At 45.2% G+C, this 22324-nt stretch overlaps 1 protein-coding gene across 1 annotated transcript in view; it reads left to right on the forward strand.

The window, feature by feature from the left end:
• Window positions 1–22324, forward strand: part of LOC124624262 — a 343631-nt gene that overhangs the window by 299108 nt on the left and 22199 nt on the right. Inside the window, exon 2 of the mRNA XM_047149096.1 lies at window positions 17873–17998. Coding sequence (XP_047005052.1) covers window positions 17873–17998 — 126 coding nt within the window. The remainder of the gene's footprint in view (window positions 1–17872; window positions 17999–22324) is intronic.

Genomic DNA, 22324 nt, shown 5'->3' on the forward strand with positions numbered 1-22324 from the left:
AATTACATGGTGATGACTTTAATCATCGAGTGCAATTCTGTCAATGGGCATTAAAAGAGAATGCGTTCCAGTTCTACCTGTTTACCGATGAAGCGGGTTTCACAAACCACGGGGCAGTGAATCTACGGAACATGCATTACTGGTCCGTGGACAATCCTCGCTGGCTCAGACAGGTAGAGCGACAGCGACCGTGGACTGTAAATGTATGGTGTGGAATCATTGGCGAGCACCTCATTGGTCCTCACTTCATTGCAGGGGCCCAAACAGCTGCAACATACATCGCGTTTCTACAGAATGATCTGCCAACGTTGCTCGAAAATGTACCACTGGAAACGCGTCGACGTATGTGGTATCTGCATGATGGTGCACCTGCACATTCCGCAATTAACACTAGGCTGATCCTTGACAGGATGTTCGACGGGCGTTTCATAGGACGTGGAGGACGCATAAATTGGCCAGCCCGTTCTCCTTATCTTACACCTCTGGACATCTTTCTGTGGGGTACGTTAAAGGAGAATGTGTACCGTATTGTGCCTACAACCCCAGAGGATATGAAACAACGTATTGTGGCAGCCTGCGGTGACATTACACCAGATGTACTGCGGCGTGTACGACATTCATTACGCCAGAGATTGCAACTTTGTGCAGCAAATGATGGCCACCACATTGAATATCTATTGGCCTGACATGTTGGGACACACTCTATTCCGCTCCGTAATTGAAAACGGAAACCACGTGTGTACGTGTACCTCACCCCTCATGGTAATGTACATGTGCGTCAGTGAAAAAGATCAAAAAAAGGTGTTAGCATGTGGACGTAATGCGCTGTTCCAGTCTCTTCTGTACCTAAGGTCCATCACCGTTCCCTTTGGATCCCTACGTAATTCGGTGCTCTCCGATACACACGATCGAACAGCGGAGGAGTGGTACTCAAGCGTCAACTTTAGGTTACAGTATCTCCGGATGTAATTAACATTTTACAATGCAACAAACGGCACTGATTACGTATTTGTTTATATGTTCAGATGTGCTAACAAAACTAACGTGATTCCATTTAAAAAAACGTAGGTTTGTGTTAAAAAACATACTTCCGTGCATTTTTGTATGGTTTGTATTAAACAATTACACTAGCCCCTCTCCTCAAGTTCGGTCTGTGGAATGGATTCGTCAGCATTTGATGTGGTTTAAGAAATATATCCAGCGGTAATGTTAGGTGACTCACCCTATATATATTATATATATATATATATATATATATATATATATATATATATATATATATACTGCACCTCCTTTGTTAGCGCTGAAGGAAAGATTGACAATAGCATGCTTTAAAATTCTACAATCTTTGTGAATTGTACACATAAAGCGGTTCGAGTAGCATCTCCTTTGGGGTACAATTCCTGAGAGAGTTCCAACTATCTATGCTCTACGCATTTTACGTCCGTGAGTTATGCAATCCATTCCATTAAATGAAATTGTCATCTTGCAGTGTCTCAGCAACGTGGGCAATTTTGTGAAACTGGACAGTGTACCACGTCGAAATAATACATGTTTTGATCAAAAGTATCCAGATACCCTGTGTGACGCGGAACTGACCGTTCGATGCCACGAAAGTCTAGATCGCCTGTTTCAAAGGAGATCGGGATTGTTGTCAGCAGAGAAGCAATAACAACAGGGGGAGTAGGTCAGCAGAGCTCATTGTCTTCGAACGTGGAATAGTCATCGGGTGTCACACTGGGGCACAGGAACGCGTGGAGGTGAAAATCACTGGGGCTTATGTGGCCGTAAATCCCTAACACTACTTAAATATGTTTATGAGTTAATTTCATCAGCTCCGAGCACATACAAAGATGACACAAACGAGGAATTCGGAGCTCAACTCATCAAAATGCAAGACACACAAAACCTTTGAATTTCAACAACTTTACAATAAAGGGGTCAAAAAATATTTCACAAAAAACACTCATATCAGTAAATGTGGAACAAGGTAACACGCAGTAATAAATCTCAGCCGAAAATACAAAGGCTAAAATCTATCCAACCACACTAACACTACACAGGCAATTAATGAGAGAGTGAAAAATCAGCAAATGATTACACCAACCCAGTTAACTTCTGCTGGACACAATAATCAGAACAACAAAACAGTGAATGCCAACAAGAAGGAGAGATTAACATTTCAGTGGACACAACAACAAAAAAAGTTCAAATGTGTGTGAAATCTTATGGGACTTAACTGCTAATGTCATCAGTCCCTATCCTTACACACTACTTAACCTAAATTATCCTAAGGACAAACACACACACCCATACCCGAGGGAGGACTTGAACCTTTGCCGGGACCAGCCGCACAGTCCATGACTGCAGCGCCTTAGACCGCTCGGCTAATCCCGCGCGGCTGGACGCAACAGAAAAATAAAATATTCAATGTTTAATACACTAGGCCCAACAATGGCGTCACTGTAGTCTAAAACTGTAATTAGTTGTTAACTTGACACGGCCAAGCCAATCATATTCGTCTGAATTGCAAGATTATACTGATCACAACCGGCACTATTTCCATTAACTGTCACAGCTACAAAGGCACTGCAGTTAGCAACACTAGGCTGCTGTTCGCCGTGCTTTCCCCGCATTCATGGAGCCAGACACCGTCCACTGCTCCAGACCGGAACGATGCCCTGTGTTGTCAGCAGGCCAGCGCCAGATTCGACTGCAAGTCCACCGGGCTGCCTCGCTGCTTTGCTCACTGCTTCCTGCTTCGCTATGCCCGCTGCTGCTCCCCCTGCAAGGTGGTAGCTGTGTTGCCTTCTACACTCCTGGAAATGGAAAAAAGAACACATTGACACCGGTGTGTCAGACCCACCATACTTGCTCCGGACACTGCGAGAGGGCTGTACAAGCAATGATCACACGCACGGCACAGCGGACACACCAGGAACCGCGGTGTTGGCCGTCGAATGGCGCTAGCTGCGCAGCATTTGTGCACCGCCGCCGTCAGTGTCAGCCAGTTTGCCGTGGCATACGGAGCTCCATCGCAGTCTTTAACACTGGTAGCATGCCGCGACAGCGTGGACGTGAACCGTATGTGCAGTTGACGGACTTTGAGCGAGGGCGTATAGTGGGCATGCGGGAGGCCGGGTGGACGTACCGCCGAATTGCTCAACACGTGGGGCGTGAGGTCTCCACAGTACATCGATGTTGCCGCCAGTGGTCGGCGGAAGGTGCACGTGCCCGTCGACCTGGGACCGGACCGCAGCGACGCACGGATGCACGCCAAGACCGTAGGATCCTACGCAGTGCCGTAGGGGACCGCACCGCCACTTCCCAGCAAATTAGGGACACTGTTGCTCCTGGGGTATCGGCGAGGACCATTCGCAACCGTCTCCATGAAGCTGGGCTACGGCCCCGCACACCGTTAGGCCGTCTTCCGCTCACGCCCCAACATCGTGCAGCCCGCCTCCAGTGGTGTCGCGACAGACGTGAATGGAGGGACGAATGGAGACGTGTCGTCTTCAGCGATGAGAGTCGCTTCTGCCTTGGTGCCAATGATGGTCGTATGCGTGTTTGGCGCCGTGCAGGTGAGCGCCACAATCAGGACTGCATACGACCGAGGCACACAGGGCCAACACCCGGCATCATGGTGTGGGGAGCGATCTCCTACACTGGCCGTACACCACTGGTGATCGTCGAGGGGACACTGAATAGTGCACGGTACATCCAAACCGTCATCGAACCCATCGTTCTACCATTCCTAGACCGGCAAGGGAACTTGCTGTTCCAACAGGACAATGCACGTCCGCATGTATCCCGTGCCACCCAACGTGCTCTAGAAGGTGTAAGTCAACTACCCTGGCCAGCAAGATCTCCGGATCTGTCCCCCATTGAGCATGTTTGGGACTGGATGAAGCGTCGTCTCACGCGGTCTGCACGTCCAGCACGAACGCTGGTCCAACTGAGGCGCCAGGTGGAAATGGCATGGCAAGCCGTTCCACAGGACTACATCCAGCATCTCTACGATCGTCTCCATGGGAGAATAGCAGCCTGCATTGCTGCGAAAGGTGGATATACACTGTACTAGTGCCGACATTGTGCATGCTCTGTTGCCTGTGTCTATGTGCCTGTGGTTCTGTCAGTGTGATCATGTGATGTATCTGACCCCAGGAATGTGTCAATAAAGTTTCCCCTTCCTGGGACAATGAATTCACGGTGTTCTTATTTCAATTTCCAGGAGTGTAGCTGACTGTCTTTCACTGTCCCTTCTCAGCCGGGATTCCACTCTGCTGACAGAAGCTTCTCCATCCCACATACACGGGGCTGCAGTCGCGGACAACTCCCTGCGCCAGCCACGCCGGGACATAAACAAGCTTGATCGGTATGCCATGCATAGCCTAGCATCACTACCCACGGCCACAGTGGGCCAAACATCTTCAAATCTTGCACAGAAAAAAAGGGTACAAAATCCTACAGAACTCTGTTCTTTTTAGAGTCGCTGGGTCGCTCATTAGGAATCATACGTCGGACTTACAAAATTCGAAATGGTGGAACCAATTTGGAGGATCAGAACTTAGAAATTTGCCAGATTCGAGTGATACTTCGGGTATAAAGTATTGTGAGACCACTGATTACCAATCGCAAGTCTAAATTGCCATATTTAAACGTTTTATTCGCTATTTTAGATTTTTTGATCGTAATCACTGTCACATTCGTCGCTTGTGTCATTATTGCATTGAGAAGGATCGCAGTCTGGCTGTCGACTGGGAGATGGTTCGAAAAGCAGATCTTTTACCTCATGAGGCAACTTGTTAAGTTTTTCAGTAGTCATTTTATGGACTCTCGACATGGATGGATACAGAGATGCCAGAATCCAATTAAATACGATATTAATCGTTGTCTCAGGGGAATATTTAGGTGTAAAATCTGCTCGATACTGCCGGTTAGCCGGCCGGAGTGGCCGTGCGGTTCTAGGCGCTACAGTCTGGAGCAGAGTGACCGCTACGGCCGCAGTTTTGAATCCTGCCTCGGGCATGGATGTGTGTGATGTCCTTAGGTTAGTTAGGTTTAATTAGTTCTAAGTTCTAGGCGACTGATGACCTCAGAAATTAAGTCGCACAGTGCTCAGAGCCATTTGAACCATTTGAACTGCCGGTTATCCTTATCCCTAGCTTCCTGCACATGTTCAGATAACCGACCAACGAGCAACGGAGCAGCTTCGATTACGGCATATACGTATATCAAAACTATGTGGATTGATGTCCCCATCGAGCATTATTGCAGAATATTGTCAGTCCGGTGAAGCTGACAACCGACTTTCGAGGAGTATACAATTTTTCAGAGTTCGTGATAGATATCTTTTAATTCTAGAGTTCCCTCTACAAAATTTGAGTTGTTCTGCAGTATTCCAAGAACAAAATAGGAAACAATATTATTAACGGAAATTTTTATTTTGTAAAAAAAAATAATTTGCAATTTTACAAAAAAGTTTATGATTACAATTCCGAGTAGCTCCCAAGAATTCTGCAGAAAATCCTAATTTTTTTGTGTAGACAATAATTTATGAGATAACTGGAATAACGAGGGACCCATTTTTACCGTCTGGCACTGCTGCACGGTAGAAAAATGACCGTCCACTAAAAACGTGGAGATATGTGCACGTAGATATATTTCAACTCGTTAAATATATTATTAAGGTAGCAGCAGAGCCTTTTACAAAAGTGGACCGACACAGTGTAAATTTTGAAGCCAACATGTTCGTATAATATCGACAGTAATATAGTTTTAAGCCAATATACGTCATTACTCATGTTGAAAATGTCATAAACGTACTTTCTGGTAGGCTACTCATCTCATTTTAGCCCAACAATTAGGAAGGACGGCTGTCATATCTAAAACAGGCCACACAAACAATACACTATGTGATCAAAAGTAACAACCCAAAAAACATACGTTTTTCATATTGTGCTGCCACCTATTGCCACGTATTCCACATCGGCAACCTCGGAAATCATTAGGCATCGTGAGAGAGCAGAATGGGGCGCTCCGCGAAACTCATGGACTTAAAAAAAAAAAATGGTTCAAATGGCTCTGAGCACTATGGGACTTAACTTCTGAGGTCATCAGTCCCCTAGAACTTAGAACTACTTAAACCTAACTAACCTAAGGACATCACACACATTCGAACCTGCGACCGTAGCGGTCGCGCAGTTCCAGACTGTAGCGCCTAGAACCGCTTGGCCACTTCGGCCGGCTCATGGACTTCGAACGAGGTCAGGTGATTGGATGTCACTTGTGTCATACGTCTGTACGCGAGATTTCCACATTCCTAAACATCCGTAGGTCCACTGTTTCCGATGTGGTAGTGAAGTGGAAACGTGGAGGGACACGTACAGCACAAAAGCGTACAGGTCGACCTTGTCTGTTGACTGACACAGTCCACCGACAGTTGAGACTCGTAAAGTGTAATAGCCAGACATCTATCCAGACCATCACACAGGAATTCCAAACTGCATCAGGATCCACTGCAAGTACTATGTCAGTTAGGCGGGAGGTGAGATAACTTGGATTTCATGATCGAGTGGCTGCTCATAAGCCACACATCACGCCGATTAATGCCAAACGACGCCTCGCTTGGTGCAACGAGCGTACATATTGGACGGTTGAGCAGTGGAAAAACGTTGTGTGGAGTGACGAATAACGGTACACAATGTGGCGATCCGATGGCAGGGTGTGGGTATGGCGAATGCCCGGTGAACGCATCTGCCAGCGTGTGTAGTGCCAACAGTAAAATTTGGAGGCGTTGGTGTTATGGTGTGGTCGTGTTTTTCATGGAGGGGGCTTGCACCCCTTGTTTTTTTACGTGGCACTGTCACATCGCAGGCCTACATCGACGTTTTAAGCAGCTTCTTGCTTCCCACTGTTGAAGAACAATCTTTCAACAAGATCGATCACCTGTTCATAATGCACGGCCTGTGGCGTAGTGGTTACACGACAATCACATCCCTGTAATGGACTGACCTGCACAGAGTCGTCACCTGAATCCTATAGAAAACATTTGAGATTTTTTGGAACGCCGACTTCGTGCCAGGCCTCACCGACCGACTTCGATACCTCTCCTCAGTGCGGCACGCCGTGAAGAATGGGCTGTCATTCCACCAAGAAACCTTCCAGCACCTGACTGAACGTATGCCTGCGAGAGTGGAAGCTATCATCAAGGCTAAGGCTGGGTCAGCTCCATATTGAACTCGAGCATTACCGATGGAGGGCGCCTCGAACTCGTAAGTCATTTTCTGGCAGGTGTTCCGATACTTTTGGTCACATGGTATATCTGACAATTACGTCGTTGTCCGATTCACTGTTTACCATCAACTTTCACGGCACGTATTATGTCGACTTGAGACTGAAATGACACCGCAGCATTGGGAAAGTACGCAGCAGTGCAATCTACACAAGATTTCGAGGCGCTAACTGTCACCTTTTCTTTTCAACTCTGTCCAGTTCCTGAATCGAGTTGGCCCAGTATGCGGCCATCTTCCCTGGCTTCCATTTTCATGTTGGCGGCTCACTTTCGCACGCTGGACTACTCCTTGCTGTGACACCACGCCGCTCCACACCTCCCTGTGGGACTGCAAAAGACAGTTTTGCTTTAACAGACACTCTCTGCTGTGGTGGAAGGCAGCACGTGTGTTGGTGCCAACAGCCAAGCTAGGCAGAAATGGGACTGTGCTATGAACTACTAGTTCACTGCACAACTTGAGTAACAAATTCATCAGGGATATTTAAATCGTTCTAAAGTAGCCCAAGCTGATTGTTCATCAATATGTGACTGTGAAATGAAAATGCGAAAGAACAACGTAGCTAAACTAAGGCCGCCTCCGGCAGAAGCGACCGTCAGCGCGTGACAGCTTCAGGCGACAAAACACAACCGCAGGTACAGTTATGGAAGTGTTCCACCTGAGCGACATCCGTGTCGCTGTCTGTCTCCCGCTGCAACTGGCGACGTTTGAATTCATACGTGTCTGAATCTTGTCGCTGCAGCACGCGCGACAGAGAGCGACAACCACGTGTCTTCTCGGCAAAGCAGTGGAGCGGACGCGATGGCAGCTATGAAATACTTATCATCCGATTTTACGAAAACTATTGGGTGAAAAAATTTGATTCTTCCGCATCTTATAGCTTGATATCTTTAAACGATAAGGGTCTGAATTTATTTTCGTTATTCGTTATAGTTACTGCGCTGTACGAAATTGAGTACATGGCTGCAAGAAATTTTTAAAATTTGCAGAGGTAAAATCACATTGCGTAGGCTTTCCATATAGTTCATTTAAGGCCATACATTATTGCGCATGAAATGTAACCAACATAACTAAATTGTATTTAATAGTTGAGACCGGAATGATATCTCTTTTCACTCTTAAAATATTGGTTGTTATATCAGCGGACGGGTCGCTCGCGGCGCGTCCGAACCTTTCCTGCGCTTCGGGAATCAAGTGATAGTAAAAACCGTCGTATCTCATAAACGGTTCAAGATATCGAAACGACGATTTTTGGAAATGGCAGCAAACAGAAAGGACTACTTTATCATATGCTTAACACTCGATACGTTTTTGTAAACGCGTGAGCAGAGCGAAAACAAGGCTCCCTATAAATTGCACCATGAGGTTTTGTACGAATTTTCATAGCCAAACAAAGGGAGAGAAACAGGTAAACGGGGTATCAAAGTGACCAGCATGAGGTCTAATTTTGCATGAAAATGTTTAACTGCTTGAAAGTAATCAGTGTAATTAACGAAAACTTAATTAATGGGTTGAGGAAAAATTCAAATATTTCACGAAAAGCTGCTGCCAAGCTATGTAAATGAAGTGTCAAAAATTTCATCTCTTCAAGGCCTAGCTATTTTGCACATAAAAAGCTACATTGGTGCGGTATTTAAATGTCAAAAAGGCTTCCTTCATATCAAGTACGTTAGGAAGGCAAAGGAGGAGTCAATAAGAGTATGCTTTCTGAATAACAATTGAAAATAAAAAATGATAGAAATCAAATATTTTATGAAATGATTTCTATAAAAAAAATAAGTTGATCAGAGAAACGTTCTACGTGCCTTTGAATGATGCTCGAAATCGTGAACAGAAAACAAGGTGCATCAAACGTTTCCCTATTTTTTTTTATTTCATACTTTTAGACTAATCATTGTAGAAAATGTTGGCCTTTTTTTAAAAAATTTTGTCTGCTTTACTTTTACGGACTATTTAGATTAATTGAAACGCTTCGCCTTAACACTTACTGCCGATGAATTACGTTCGCAACATCTAATATCTGTAAAATTTCATGGGTCATTGTAATTTCTTAAGAATTTAATGGGTGTGATGTACTGAGATATTTGTGTATACACTTACAGATCAAGTTCTTTGGCAAAACCTTAAAAATATACTTGGCGATGCAGTGTAAACAGTATACATAAAGCTTAGTATACAGAATTGTAACTGAGTCACCCCGGATCTTTTCATACCACGTAATCACGAACTGTAACGCTACCGCTACACCACAGCCATCTATTACATACGGGAAATTTGTATTTATGTCTTATTTAGAGTAGTTCGTCATGTAGTCAGTCATTCTTCCGCTTTTATTGGCTGTTGAAAGTTCTTGATCATGTAAAAACATTCGTATTTAATTTATTGATGAGATAGTCGAATGCTCCTCTGCTCATTCACGTGTATTTGAAGAATCTGTCTGGTGACCTTCGTAGTTGATGACATTTACGAAATCCTCCATTGAGATCCCTCCTTTTGTAAATTTCATGCACAGCATTCCTTTTCGCTTTATTTTCTTAAGTAAACCTAATTTTGTAGCCTTACTCTCCAGCTACTGTATTTTACAGTTTAAGGGCGCCGTTTTCTAGAAACAGCTGGTGGCTCTAAGCAGCCATCTTGTAGCGCGACATGTTCGCTCGTAAGCACGACACCGGAGCTTTTCGCCCGATGCTGCTACTTGTCGCTGGAGTATCGCATATCCAGAAGTCCCTCGCTGTCGGTCGCTTCTGTCGCTCACGTAGGACATGGCCTAAGACCATGCAGACGTCATGTTCTGGTGGACAGGTGATGGTTGAGAACTGAAGATGATGGTTGTCAAAGTCGCACGAAAACAGCGGAAGTAACCCCTCGTGAGTTACGAAGTGGTACCAGCAACCCAGCTAGCGCAATAACTGCGTATAGGGAGTTAAAAGCAATCTGGTGCAATAGTGGAGCACATCCTCATGAGCAAGAAAAACTTAGAGCTTGTGGTGGCGTAAAGAGTGATGCCACTTGACGGTGAATGATAGTAATCGAGTGAACTGGAATGATGAAACACGCTCTGCCATACCGATGAAAAGGTTTGAAATTGGCGAATGCCTGGAAAACATCACAAGTCATCACGTGCAGTTTCAACAGTGACGTACAGAGTAGGTAGTGTTTGGGAGTGTTTTCCGTGCTTAGTGTGTCATCTTATTCCGGTTAAGGTAACCTTAAATACTGAGCGATATGAACACATTTTACACTACACCATAGTGTACTGTGTACAGTAAAGGAACAGCTCCGTTACCACTGTCGTTTGCATCTGCATGGCAATGAACCATGTCACAAAGCAGCATCTGTGGGGCAATGGCTTGTGGACAATAACGTTCCTGAAATGGACTGACCTGTCCAGATGCCCACCTGAACCCAATGGGATACCTATGGGATGAGTTGGAAAGACAGATTCACTCTAGATACCAGGGCCTAACGTTACTACCTTCTCTAGTTTCGGCTCTAGAGGAAGAATGGTCTGCCATTCCTCCACAGACATTCCGACACCTCACTGAAAGTGTCTCCAGAGGAGTTCATGCTGTCATTCGAAGGGTGGTCACGACCCATCTAATGTTCACTAATAGATGAAATATCCTATTCTATTCCAGTGGTCAGTACGCACATATACGACAGAAGCAGCAGAACTACTGCAGTCTTCGTCGAATAACGGTTCTCTAAGTTCACCCAATAGTGTTTCGTTAGAATATCGTCGATTTTCTCCCAAAGACTACAAAATCTGTCAGCATATCTGTTACGCTTTCATATCACTTTCGATCCTAGCAGCTTGCCTCTGAATTGCTTGGGTGTCTCCCACCAGATTAATTCGATGAAAATGTGCAACTTAAAACAACTTTTGTATATAACACCAAGACCTACTGATAATAGAAACGTTATAAAACTTACAAAACAAATGTTCGGAACGATCGTCGTCTAACAACACAAAATCTTTGTAGCAATCTAAGTGTATGACAGCTCTGTACTAAAATTATTTAATTATGTAAGAGTGTTTTATCTTTGACAGCAGTAATCCAGATTGACTGTATATTATGTATTTTTATTGTTGACACCGTATAGGAGTTACATCATATAAGTCGCTGCAACAGTTGTATGTCGCTTGATAATGATCGTTTCTGTCGATGCAGGTAGAAAACAAGGGTTTACTGCAGTTCTTGATGAGACATAAAATGACTTTGAAAAAAACATCTACAAGCTCTTGTATATGTAGGAACTGAAACACTGGAGCACTACTCTAGAACAAAGCCCAACAGCATCTTAGAAGAGATTTTCTTTGAAAATGATCAGAACGTTCCCAGAATCCTCCCAACAAGTCTGTCTCCAATTCGCCTCCGCTGTGACAGATCTTACGCGTTCTTTCGATTTAATATTGCTTTGCAATTTGCAATAATACCTGTATACACACTGCCTGACAGAGAATGTGAATTACGCAAAAGGTAAGGAGGAACCGAAAGTTCACCAACTGAAAAGCTACGTGACGTTATCTCAGTGATTTCGAAATCCAGTCAAAGTAACAAAAAACTTAATATGAGTCCCTTTATAAGTATGACCTGCACCCACTGTGATCTGAATGCTTGCATTGATTCGGATGGAACGACTGCCATATAGTCTTTGTATCCACTCCTGAGGCGGTCCACAGCTGTTGTAACTGGTTCTTGTAATCCTGATACTGGAACTGGGACGCAGCTGACGACTGAGCTGGTCCTATTCTGTAGGGAACGGATGTAGGGATCCCGTTGGCCACGGGAATTCTCCAACATTATGCAGACAGTTCACACACCCCCGTGTAGTGTACTGACGACAACACTGTTGCAAGAGAAGTAACACATTAGGGCACAGGATGTCCGTGACCTACCGTTGCACCGTCAGAAATCTTTCAGTCACCACCAGCCGTGGCCTGAAGTCATGCTCGATTGTTCTCTACAGTGTTATACCGGGAGTAATACCCCTGCGCCTCTCGAAAACATCGGGAAAACGGGGCTTCATAACAGGTAGGCGCCACACTCACTGACGGTTGTCATGCAGGGTAGTACAGAATAGTGATTCATCGCTGAACAGAATGCTACTCCAGTCATCTGCGGTTCTTGCTTCCGAGTAACGATCCAATGCAAACGCAGCCTTTTATGATGCGGTATTAATGGGAGCCTCCGCCTGGGACGGTAATTCCCTAGCCCGGTTCCTGATAGCCTCCAACCAATGGCGTGAGACGGCACAGAATGTTGCAGGGAATTCGTTACTTATTCTCGGATGGAAGCGCAGATCTGACGGGGTTACTTCCGATGTGCTTGCTGCACAGTACCCCTCCGTATGCTTGAACAAATAACAGACGTTTACAACACAGCATTGCAATAGGAGCTGTGTCCCTAGACATCGAAGAGGCCGTCGATAGTCGCTGGTACAACGGCCTTATCAGCAAGACTCTGCGACGGTGGCTTCCCCAAAAACTCGTACGCCTCATAACCTTATATTCCACGAACAGAAGTTTCAACGCTGACACTCAGGACAAACAATCAACACGACATGGTATTCAAACAGGAGTAGCCCTAGGCAGCTTATCCTCTACATAAATGATATCCCGACAACACAAGACACGGTGGTTACCATCTACGCAAGTGACACTTCCGGGACTGGAGATCGCCAAATATTGACTCACGACCACGGACAGTACTCAGAAATGTTGAGATTTGGTTGGAGAAATAGCGAATGAAAGTAAACGTCGGCAAGTGAGAGGCTTCTCTGTTTACCCGTGCAGAGCGAGCCAACTGCGCAAACACTAACTCTGCAGACAGATAACACTACGCATACGCCCAACACATTGACCAGCCAGAAAATTATGACTACTGAACTAGCAGCGTCACTTGGCGAGAATGACTCCCAGTCAGATATATGCATCAGTGAGTGTGCCGCCCGTGTATAGGATGGGACAGGCGCGCCATCAGTCTGAGTTTGATCGAGGGAAAATTGTGACGGCCCAGAAGCTCGGCACGAGAGTTTCGGAAACTGCACGACTTGTCGGATGTTCGAGGAGTGCTGTGGTGAGTGTCTACAGCATTTGGCGAAACCACGTCCAGACGTCGTGGTGTTGAGCGGCCACCCCTCATCACAAATGTCAGATGTCGTAGGCTGGCAGACTGGTAAAACAGGACAGGCGGTGAACTGTGGCGGAACTAACAAAATTGGTTCAAATGGCTCTAAGCACTATGGGACTTAACATCGGAGGTCATCAGTCCCCTAGACTTAGAACTACTGAAACCAGACTAATCTAAGGACATCACACACATCCATGCCCGAGGCAGGATTCGAACCTGCGACCGTAGCAGCAGCGCAGTTCCGGACAGAAGCGCCTATAACCGCTCGTCCACAGCGGCCGGCGCAGAACTAACAACTTTGGGCAGAGTACAAGCGTGTCTGAAGACAGAGTGCACCGAATCCTCCCAACGATGGGCCTCCGCGGCCGACCCTTGCATGTGCCAACGTTAACAAATGGTTCAAATGGCTCTGAGCACTATGGGACTTAACATCTGAGGTCATCAGTCCCCTAGAACTTAGAACTACTTAAACCTAACTAACCTAAGGACACCACACACATCCATGCCCGAGGCAGGATTCGAACCTGCGACCGTAGCAGTCGCGCGGTTCCGGACTGAGCGCCTTAACCGCTAGACCACCGCGGCCGGCGCCAACGTTAACACAACGAAATCGGTAGCTAATATTGAAATGGGCACAACACCATCGGCACTGGACGTTGGCGCAGCGGCAGAGCGTTCAATGGTCTGATGAATCCCGATATCGTCTTCATCATGTCGATGGGAGGGCGCGAATTCGTCGTCAGGGGAAAGTCGCTTGACAACTGTACTGCCGGATGGAGACAAGCTGACTGCGGCTCCATTATGCTCTGGGGAACATTCAAGTGTGTAGTCATGGTCATGTGGAGCTCGTGCAAGGCTCCATGACGGTCAGGATGTACCGCACTCTGGTCAAAGATCACACATACCCTTTCATGACGATCGTTTCTCCTGACAGCAGTGGCATTTTTCCACAAGATAAGAGGCCCTGTCAAAAATTTAGGAGTGCGATGGACTTGTTCGTGGAACACAGTGGCGAATTCCAATAGATGTGCTGGTCTCCCAACTTACCAGACCTGAATCTGATCTAACACATCTGGGATGTTACTGAACGTGGCGTCAGAGCTCATGTCCCCCCTCCCCTCCCACCCCGCCCACCCACCACTCCCCGGAATTTACGGGAATTAGGTGTCTCGTTACGGGAATTAGGTGCCATCTTGCTCCAGCGACCTCATTGCCTCAGTGCCACGACACGTCGGCGTTGCTATCCGACTCAATGGTGGACATATCGGCTAATAGGTAGGTGGTCTTATGTTCTGGATAATCAGTGTACGTTTCCGTGAGAAAGTCAGATACGTCGGTGTCTGGATGGTCGGAAATTCACGTAGGGCAACCACATACAACATGTCGTCAACGAAGAGTGTGCGAGGCTCAAGCAGCTCAACAGTCAAAGCACACTAAATAGGAGGGCGTTGAGATCTATATGCGTAACACTTACCAGACCCCTGATGACATGCGCAGCTCCAGTCAGAGGCTACGCAACTCCACCACGTCTGTGCGATCTGCCGGTCATACAGAACAAAGTGCTACGAGTCATACGCACTACACCACGACACACACGCACCGCAGACTTACATAATGAATACCACCTCGATACTCTCGCGGAGGTATTCAAAAAGCTCGCACGAGGACTGCACAGGAGCTGAAGACTCCTTCATCCCGAATGTGTGGAACAATGATCACAACACAGGTGGTACCATAACAGCCAAGAAAACACTTTTCCTTAGCGAAAATTAACCACCCATTGAAGGCTATATCGGTGAACCCCTGTATTATAACAAACCTGACTGTCACCGCCGGGTGTACTCATAAAGCCAACCATACAGCTTAACCAGGGAAGCCGGATAGACAAGACATAAGCAGACCCCACACAACGAGCTGCCTGTTTTGTAGTCAAACTGACCACTCAAATGACGACATGGTATGCCAGAAGTACGCTAACACTTCAGCTTGCCCAGCTACATAGGTAAGGCCTCTCCACCAACATATCCTAAGACTCTAGCATGAAAGGCCACTATTGGCAGAATCCCGCCAATAGCCCTGTTACCTGCCCAGACTGTCGCAAGGTTTACTTTCCCATCGCATTTCCATGGCACTTTTTTTCCTTGTGCCCTTAAAACCGCTACCCTTCAATCGCTTTCCGCCTACTAGATGAGACCGTATTGTGGGTGATCGTATACAGACATACAGACATCATCAAAGACCTGCACACAGTGAAGCCTACATTTGAATACTAAACATTTTGCACAGCTGCCCGTGAAACTTTTGTGGTGGTCACCATCCTAGTGCGGGAGTGGAGGGGCTCCATTTCTCTTTCTCTGCGTTATACAGGGTGGTCCATTGATAGTGACCGGGCCAAATATCTAACGAAATAAGCACCAAACGAGAAAGCTACATAGAACGAAACTCGTCTAGCTTCAAGGGGGAAACCAGATGGCGCTACAGTTGGCCCCCTAGATGGCGCTACCATAAGTCAAACGGATATCAACTGCGTTTTTTTAAATAGGAGCCCCCATTTTTATTACACATTCGTGTAGTACGAAAAGAAATATGAATGTTTTAGTTGGTCCACTTTTTTCGCTTTGTGGTAGATGGCGCTGTAATAGGCACAAACGTTTGAGTACGTGGTATCACGTAACATTCCGCCAGTGCGGATGGTATTTGCTTCGTGATACATTACCCGTGTTAAAATCGACCGTTTACCAATTGTGGATCCACGATGGCTGCGACAAGTGGAACATCAGCGACCTTGGCGGGTTAATGTATGGTGCGGCATTATGGGAGGCCCCCATTTTATCGATGGCAATCTAAATGGTGCAATGTACGCTGATTTCCTACGTAATGTTCTAACGATGTTACTACAAGATGTTTCACTGCATGACAGCATGATGGATGTCCGGCTCATAGCTCACGTGCTGTTGAAGCGGTGTTGAACAGCATATTTCATGACAGGTGGATTGGTCGTCGAAGCACCATACCATGGCCGGCACGTTCACCGAATCTGACGTCCCCGGATTTCTTTCTGTGGGGAAAGTTGAAGGATATTTGCCATCGCGATCCACCGACAACGCTTGACAACATGCGTCAGCGCATTGTCAATGCATGTGCGGACATTACGGAAGGCGAACTACTCGCTGTTGAGTGGAATGGCGTTACACGTATTGCCAAATGCATTGAGGTTGACGGATATTATTTTGAGCATTTATTGCATTAATGTGGTGTTTACAGGTAATCACGCTGTAACAGCATGCGTTCTGAGAAATGATAAGTTCCCAAAGGTAGATGTATCACATTGGAACAACCGAAATAAAATGTTCAAACGTGCCTACGTTCTGTATTTTAATTTAAAAAACCTAACTGTTACCAACTGTTCGTCTAAAATTGTGAGCCATATGTTTGTGACTGTTACAGCTCCATCTATCACAAAGCGAAAAAAGTGGTCCAACTAAAACATTCATATTTCTTTACGTACTACACGAATATGTAATAAAAAAATGGAGGTTCCTATTTTAAAAAACGAACTTCATATACGCTTGACCCATGGCAGCGCCATCTAGCGAACCAACCATAGCGCCATCTGGTTTCCCCCTTCAAGCTAGACAAGTTTCGTTCTTTGTAGTTTTGTCGTTTGATGCTGATTTGGTGAGATATATTGGCCCGGTCACGATCAATGGATCACCCTTTATATAAAGCTGCACAATACAGCGATCTTCCCTTGTGATAGTCAGACATGGTTGACTGGAACATTGACGACGAATATGTCTGCCCTCACTGCCATGAAGTCCAACGGTAGGCCGCTCTTAGATCCAAATGCCCCACGAGTCTAGTTATCACATAACGCAAGCCCACTGTGAGCCTTTTCTCAAACACCGTCAGGAATCGTTCAAGCCGTCTCATACGGCTACAGGGAGTCTTAGAATCCTTCACAGTAATCACGCAACATACACTACTACACTCTGGTGGCCGTTTTTCCTGCCACCGAGAATTGCAGCTGCAACAATCTGCATCCCGCCGACGGTGTGTAATTGTACGAAATTATATTGACCTCCGACCACGTCTGCTACGTGGTTCACGCCATCTGTCATGCAGTACAGTTAAACCCCATGACAGAATCGAATACAAATCGGTTCTTCCTCTATTAGTTGCATTTTCTTGGTTTTATGCATCCTCATTCCACCTTGTCGTTCTCCATTTCCTTATTGCGTGTGTGTGTTAACGTACAAGAAAATGACGTAAAGTACCACAACTTTTACGTTACGTAATACAAGTTAGAAACTATTTTTGTGTATGACGTACGCATTTGGAGGATATGAAATAATTTCCATCTTCAGACAACATGAGGACCTTGGCAGCACAGTGTTAAAGAAAACTCACAATTATTATTAACAGAGGTGCATGTTGTTGTTTCAGACGCAACGGAGGCCAACCTGACGTGCTACCAGTGCGTGCGGCAGGACTATGAGGAATGTGGCAACGACACGCTGCTGCCGTGTCCGCCGACCAAGGACCGCTGCGTCACGCACATCGCCAAGGACAGTGAGTACCAGCCCTTCTCCATCTCTGGTGGCTGACATATTTCACCCCTTTAGCACTTGTTTCCTCTACAGTTCAACTGCTATGAAGGAATTAAGAGAAAGTTTCGTAAGTGGGATTAAACGTCAGCGTGAAAGGAAATCGATGATAAGATTCATTGGTGTAATTGCAGTCTTCAGTACCAATGAGGAAAAATTACGGAAGTTGCTGAACAGAATGAATAAAAAAATAATATGGCCTGGGAGTTATACAAAGAAACACTTAAGTTCAAAGGCTCTAAGCACTATGGGGAAACACTTACGTATTGAGGAGTAACAGAAATTAAATAAGCGATAAGAATAACGCTAAAATTGAGAATCGTTAAAGGAATCACGTAGAAAATCGTGTAGTTGATGAAGCGGAGGAAAGAAATTCTATTACGTTGGAAGAAAAATAATGAATTACTGATGAAACAAGCAGGATGTAAGAGACAGATTACCTTATGAAAAGACAGCATTCCACGCTGAAAAAGAAGTCTGCTTGTCTGAAACCCAGGCCTTAATTTGGGGAAGAAATGACCGAGAATGTGCGCCCGGTGCAAAACAGTGCGTAGAAGTGAACCATGGACTGAGCAGAAAACAATACAGAACAATCGATGCGTTTGAGACGCGGTACTACAGAAGTAGGCTGGAAATTAAGTCGACTGATAAGATAAGAGATGAGGCAGATTTGTACAGAACCGCCGAGGAGAGGAACATGTGGCGAACGCTGACAAAAAATGTGTCACTTTTACACTACATTAGTTGAGCCATCAGGAGATAGCCTCCATGGTACCAGAGGAGCTGCAAATGGGGGAAATCGTAGAGGAAGACAGAGATTGTAATATGTCCAACAAATAATTGGAGAAATGGGGTGCAAGTGCAATTCTGAGATAAAAAGGTTGATACAGGAAAAGAAACTGTGGCGGTCCCCATAGAACCAATCAAAAAACCAATAAAACGCAGATAAACACACAAATAAAGTAAATAAATAAACAAGCTATGTAACAAGTTAGTGTACGAGCGGCTGACCTGTTTACACAATGTCAACAATTAGGGCGCCAAATTACAAATAAAACACTGCATACAATCAGAGCTGTTATTTAACATTTATGGAATATTTCGTCGGTACTTAGAGAACCAGAGACCTATTAAAATTGGTAATATAGATATTCCACAGTAACATATGTTTTATAGCAGTAAACCGAATTTCTGCATTGCAGCCCATCCTCAGACAACTTAAAACTAAACAGATAGTCCAAACAATGGCAGCTGTACAGAGAAAATTTTTACAAATATAGGCGAAAAATGTGGTGGAAGGGAGAAAGGAGTCAATGGACCGTGCGTGGGGAACTCTTATACTATTTACAATAAACATTTAATATTATGGTGAGTAAAATAACTGCCTACTCCTACATTAGCAAGGGTGATTAATGAAACTGTATTTGATCATTAAGGATTAAGTTAGCATTCTGTGACTGGTGTTTATTGCTAGTCGTATTTTCAAGTAATGCAAATTTTCTGCCTTTATTTGCTCTATGGAGAACATCACACTTAATATCATTACAATTACATTCATTCACAGCATTTTCAGCAAAGGTGGAATATTTCAATTTAGTCTCCAACTCCTCTCACTGTGAATCAGTATAGCAGCTATATACCAACGTGGTTGATCTCCATGTAATTTGCCACATAGATTGTACGAAATCCTATAAGTTTCACTTTGTTCAAAGGTTGGATCTTCAATGTTGAACAGAATGTGGTCGACAGTATTTTTAAGATAGAAATTCACTGAGGTGGCGAAAGTCTTGGGATAGAGATATGCACATATACAAATCGTGGTAATATAGCGTACACAAGGTAAAAAAGGGCAGTTCTTTGACGGAGCTGTCATTTCTACTCAGGTGATCCACATGAAAAGATCTGCGATTTGATAATGGCCACAAGACGGGTTCAAATGGTTCAAATGTTTCTAAGCACTATGGGACTTAACATCTGAGGTCATCAGTCCCCTAGACTTAGAACTACTTAAACCTAACTAACCTAGGGACATCACACACATCCATGCCCGAGGGAGGATTCGAACCTGCGACCATAGCAGCAGCGCGGTTCCGGACCGAAGCGCCTAGAACCGCTCGGCCACAGCGGCCGGCCCACTCGACGGCAATTAACAGTCTTCGAATGCGGAATGGTAGTTGGAGCTAAACGTATGAGACATTCCATTTCGGAAATCGTTATGGAATTCAATATTCAGATATTCACAATGTTAAGAGTGTGCCGAAAAAAGCAAATTTCAGGTGGTACCTGTTACCACGGATAACCCAGTGGCCGACGGCTTTCACGTAACGACCGAGAGCAGCGGCGTTTGTGTGGAATTGTCAGTGCTAACAGACGATAAAGACTGCGTAAAATAACCGCAGAAATCAATGGAGGACGTACAACGAACGTCGCCTGCAGAGCTTGTCTTGGACTCTTGACCATATCGGTTGGATCCTAGACGACAGGAAAATCATGGCCTGGTCAGATGAGTCCCGATTTCAGTTGATAACAGCTGATCGTAAAGTTCGAGTATGGCGCAAACCCGAAGAAGCCATGGATCCAGGTTGACAACAAAGCACTGTGCAAGCTGGTGGTGGATCCTTAACGGTGTGGGCTGTGTTGATATGGAATGGACTGGGTGCTCTAGTCCAGCTGAACCGATCATTGACTGGAAATGGTTATGATCGGCTACTAGGAGGCCATTTTCAGCCTTTCATGGACTTCATGTTCCCAAACAATGATGTCGTTTCACCGAGCCGTTACTATTTCCGATTGTTTTGAAGAACTTTCTGGACAATTCGAGCGTATGATTTGACACACAGATCGTCCGACACAATCCCATTGAACGTTTATGGGACGTAATCCAGAAGTCAGTCAGTGCACAACATCCTCCATCGGCAACACTTTGCAGTATAAATGGAAATGTCGTGTGGCTAGGGCCTCCCGTCGGGTAGACCGTTCGCCTGGTGCAGGTCTTTCGATTTGACGCCACTTCGGCGACCTGCGCGTCGATAGAGATGAAATGATGATGATTAGGACAACAGAACACCCAGTCCCTGAGCGGAGAGAATTTCCGACCCAACCGGGAATCGAACCCGGGCCCTTAGGATTGACAGTCTGTCACGCTGACCACTCAGCTATCAGGGCGGACACTTTGCAGTAATAGGCTGCTATAAAGGCAGCATTGTTCTGTATGTCTGCACGGGACTTCAGACAAATTGCTGCGCTTCATCGGGTAAAAGGAGGTCCGATACGATATTAGGAGATATCCCTTGTCTTTTTTCGCCTCGGAATAGAAAACTGGTGTCCTCCATTACGGTCCGCAGCTCTTGGTCGTGCGGTAGCGTTCTCGCTTCCCACGCCCGGGTTCCCGGGTTCGATTCCCGGCGGGGTGAGGGATTTTCTCTGACTCGTGATGACTGGGTGTTGTGTGATGTCCTTAGGTTAGTTAGGTTTAAGTAGTTCTAAGCTCTAGGGGACTGATGACCATAGATGTTAAGTCCCATAGCGCTCAGAGCCATTTGAACTATTTTTTTCCTCCATTACAGTTTTCTGGTAAGTACCTGTGAAACCCGATCTACATATAGCATTGCTCTCAGTGCCTTCTCAGGAGGATATTTATGTGCTATTATCCTTTGTCTCTTCTTTCTACCAAGTATGCTATGAATTACGTTAGCACTACAACTATTAATTATGTAATTTCTTTAATTATTTTTAATAATTTTCAAAATATGATTTGGTTTGCGGAATCGATAGCTGCTGGTGCATCATGGAGTGGAAGGCTGCATGTTTGTGTGTTGCAGGTTTCTGGGAATTGGCAACTGTTACTGTATCCGCAGAAGTTACTTTTCCTGTGTACCTTAAACAAATGTTTTTGTTTGCTAATGTCTTTGCTAAGATCTGAGAAGATGATGGAGTTTCTATTACAAACTTAATTTTTCCGTTATGTGAATTTAAATGTTGGAATAATTAGTTTAACAGTCTCATGTTATGTGTACCCATGCTCAGTACTCAATCCACGTAACTGATCCACAGACGTATTTTAGAATTTAGGGACACTTCATCTAAAAATTTTCAGACTTAACCATCAAAATTTCAGCAAATTAGGGGCTCAAAGGGGAACTACATTGACTGACTGTACAAAATCTCACGATGAATGTAAAAGACGCTGACAGCTGGTAAAACTTGATGTTAATTGGCAGTCAGTGCTTTCTGGTGGCCAGTGAAGGCAGGGCCTTCTCTTGGAAGTTGCGTCCTTTGTGCCTGGTTGGGG

Source organism: Schistocerca americana, chromosome 1 (assembly GCF_021461395.2).
Source record: "Schistocerca americana isolate TAMUIC-IGC-003095 chromosome 1, iqSchAmer2.1, whole genome shotgun sequence".
Classification (NCBI taxonomy): Eukaryota; Metazoa; Arthropoda; class Insecta; order Orthoptera; family Acrididae; genus Schistocerca; species Schistocerca americana.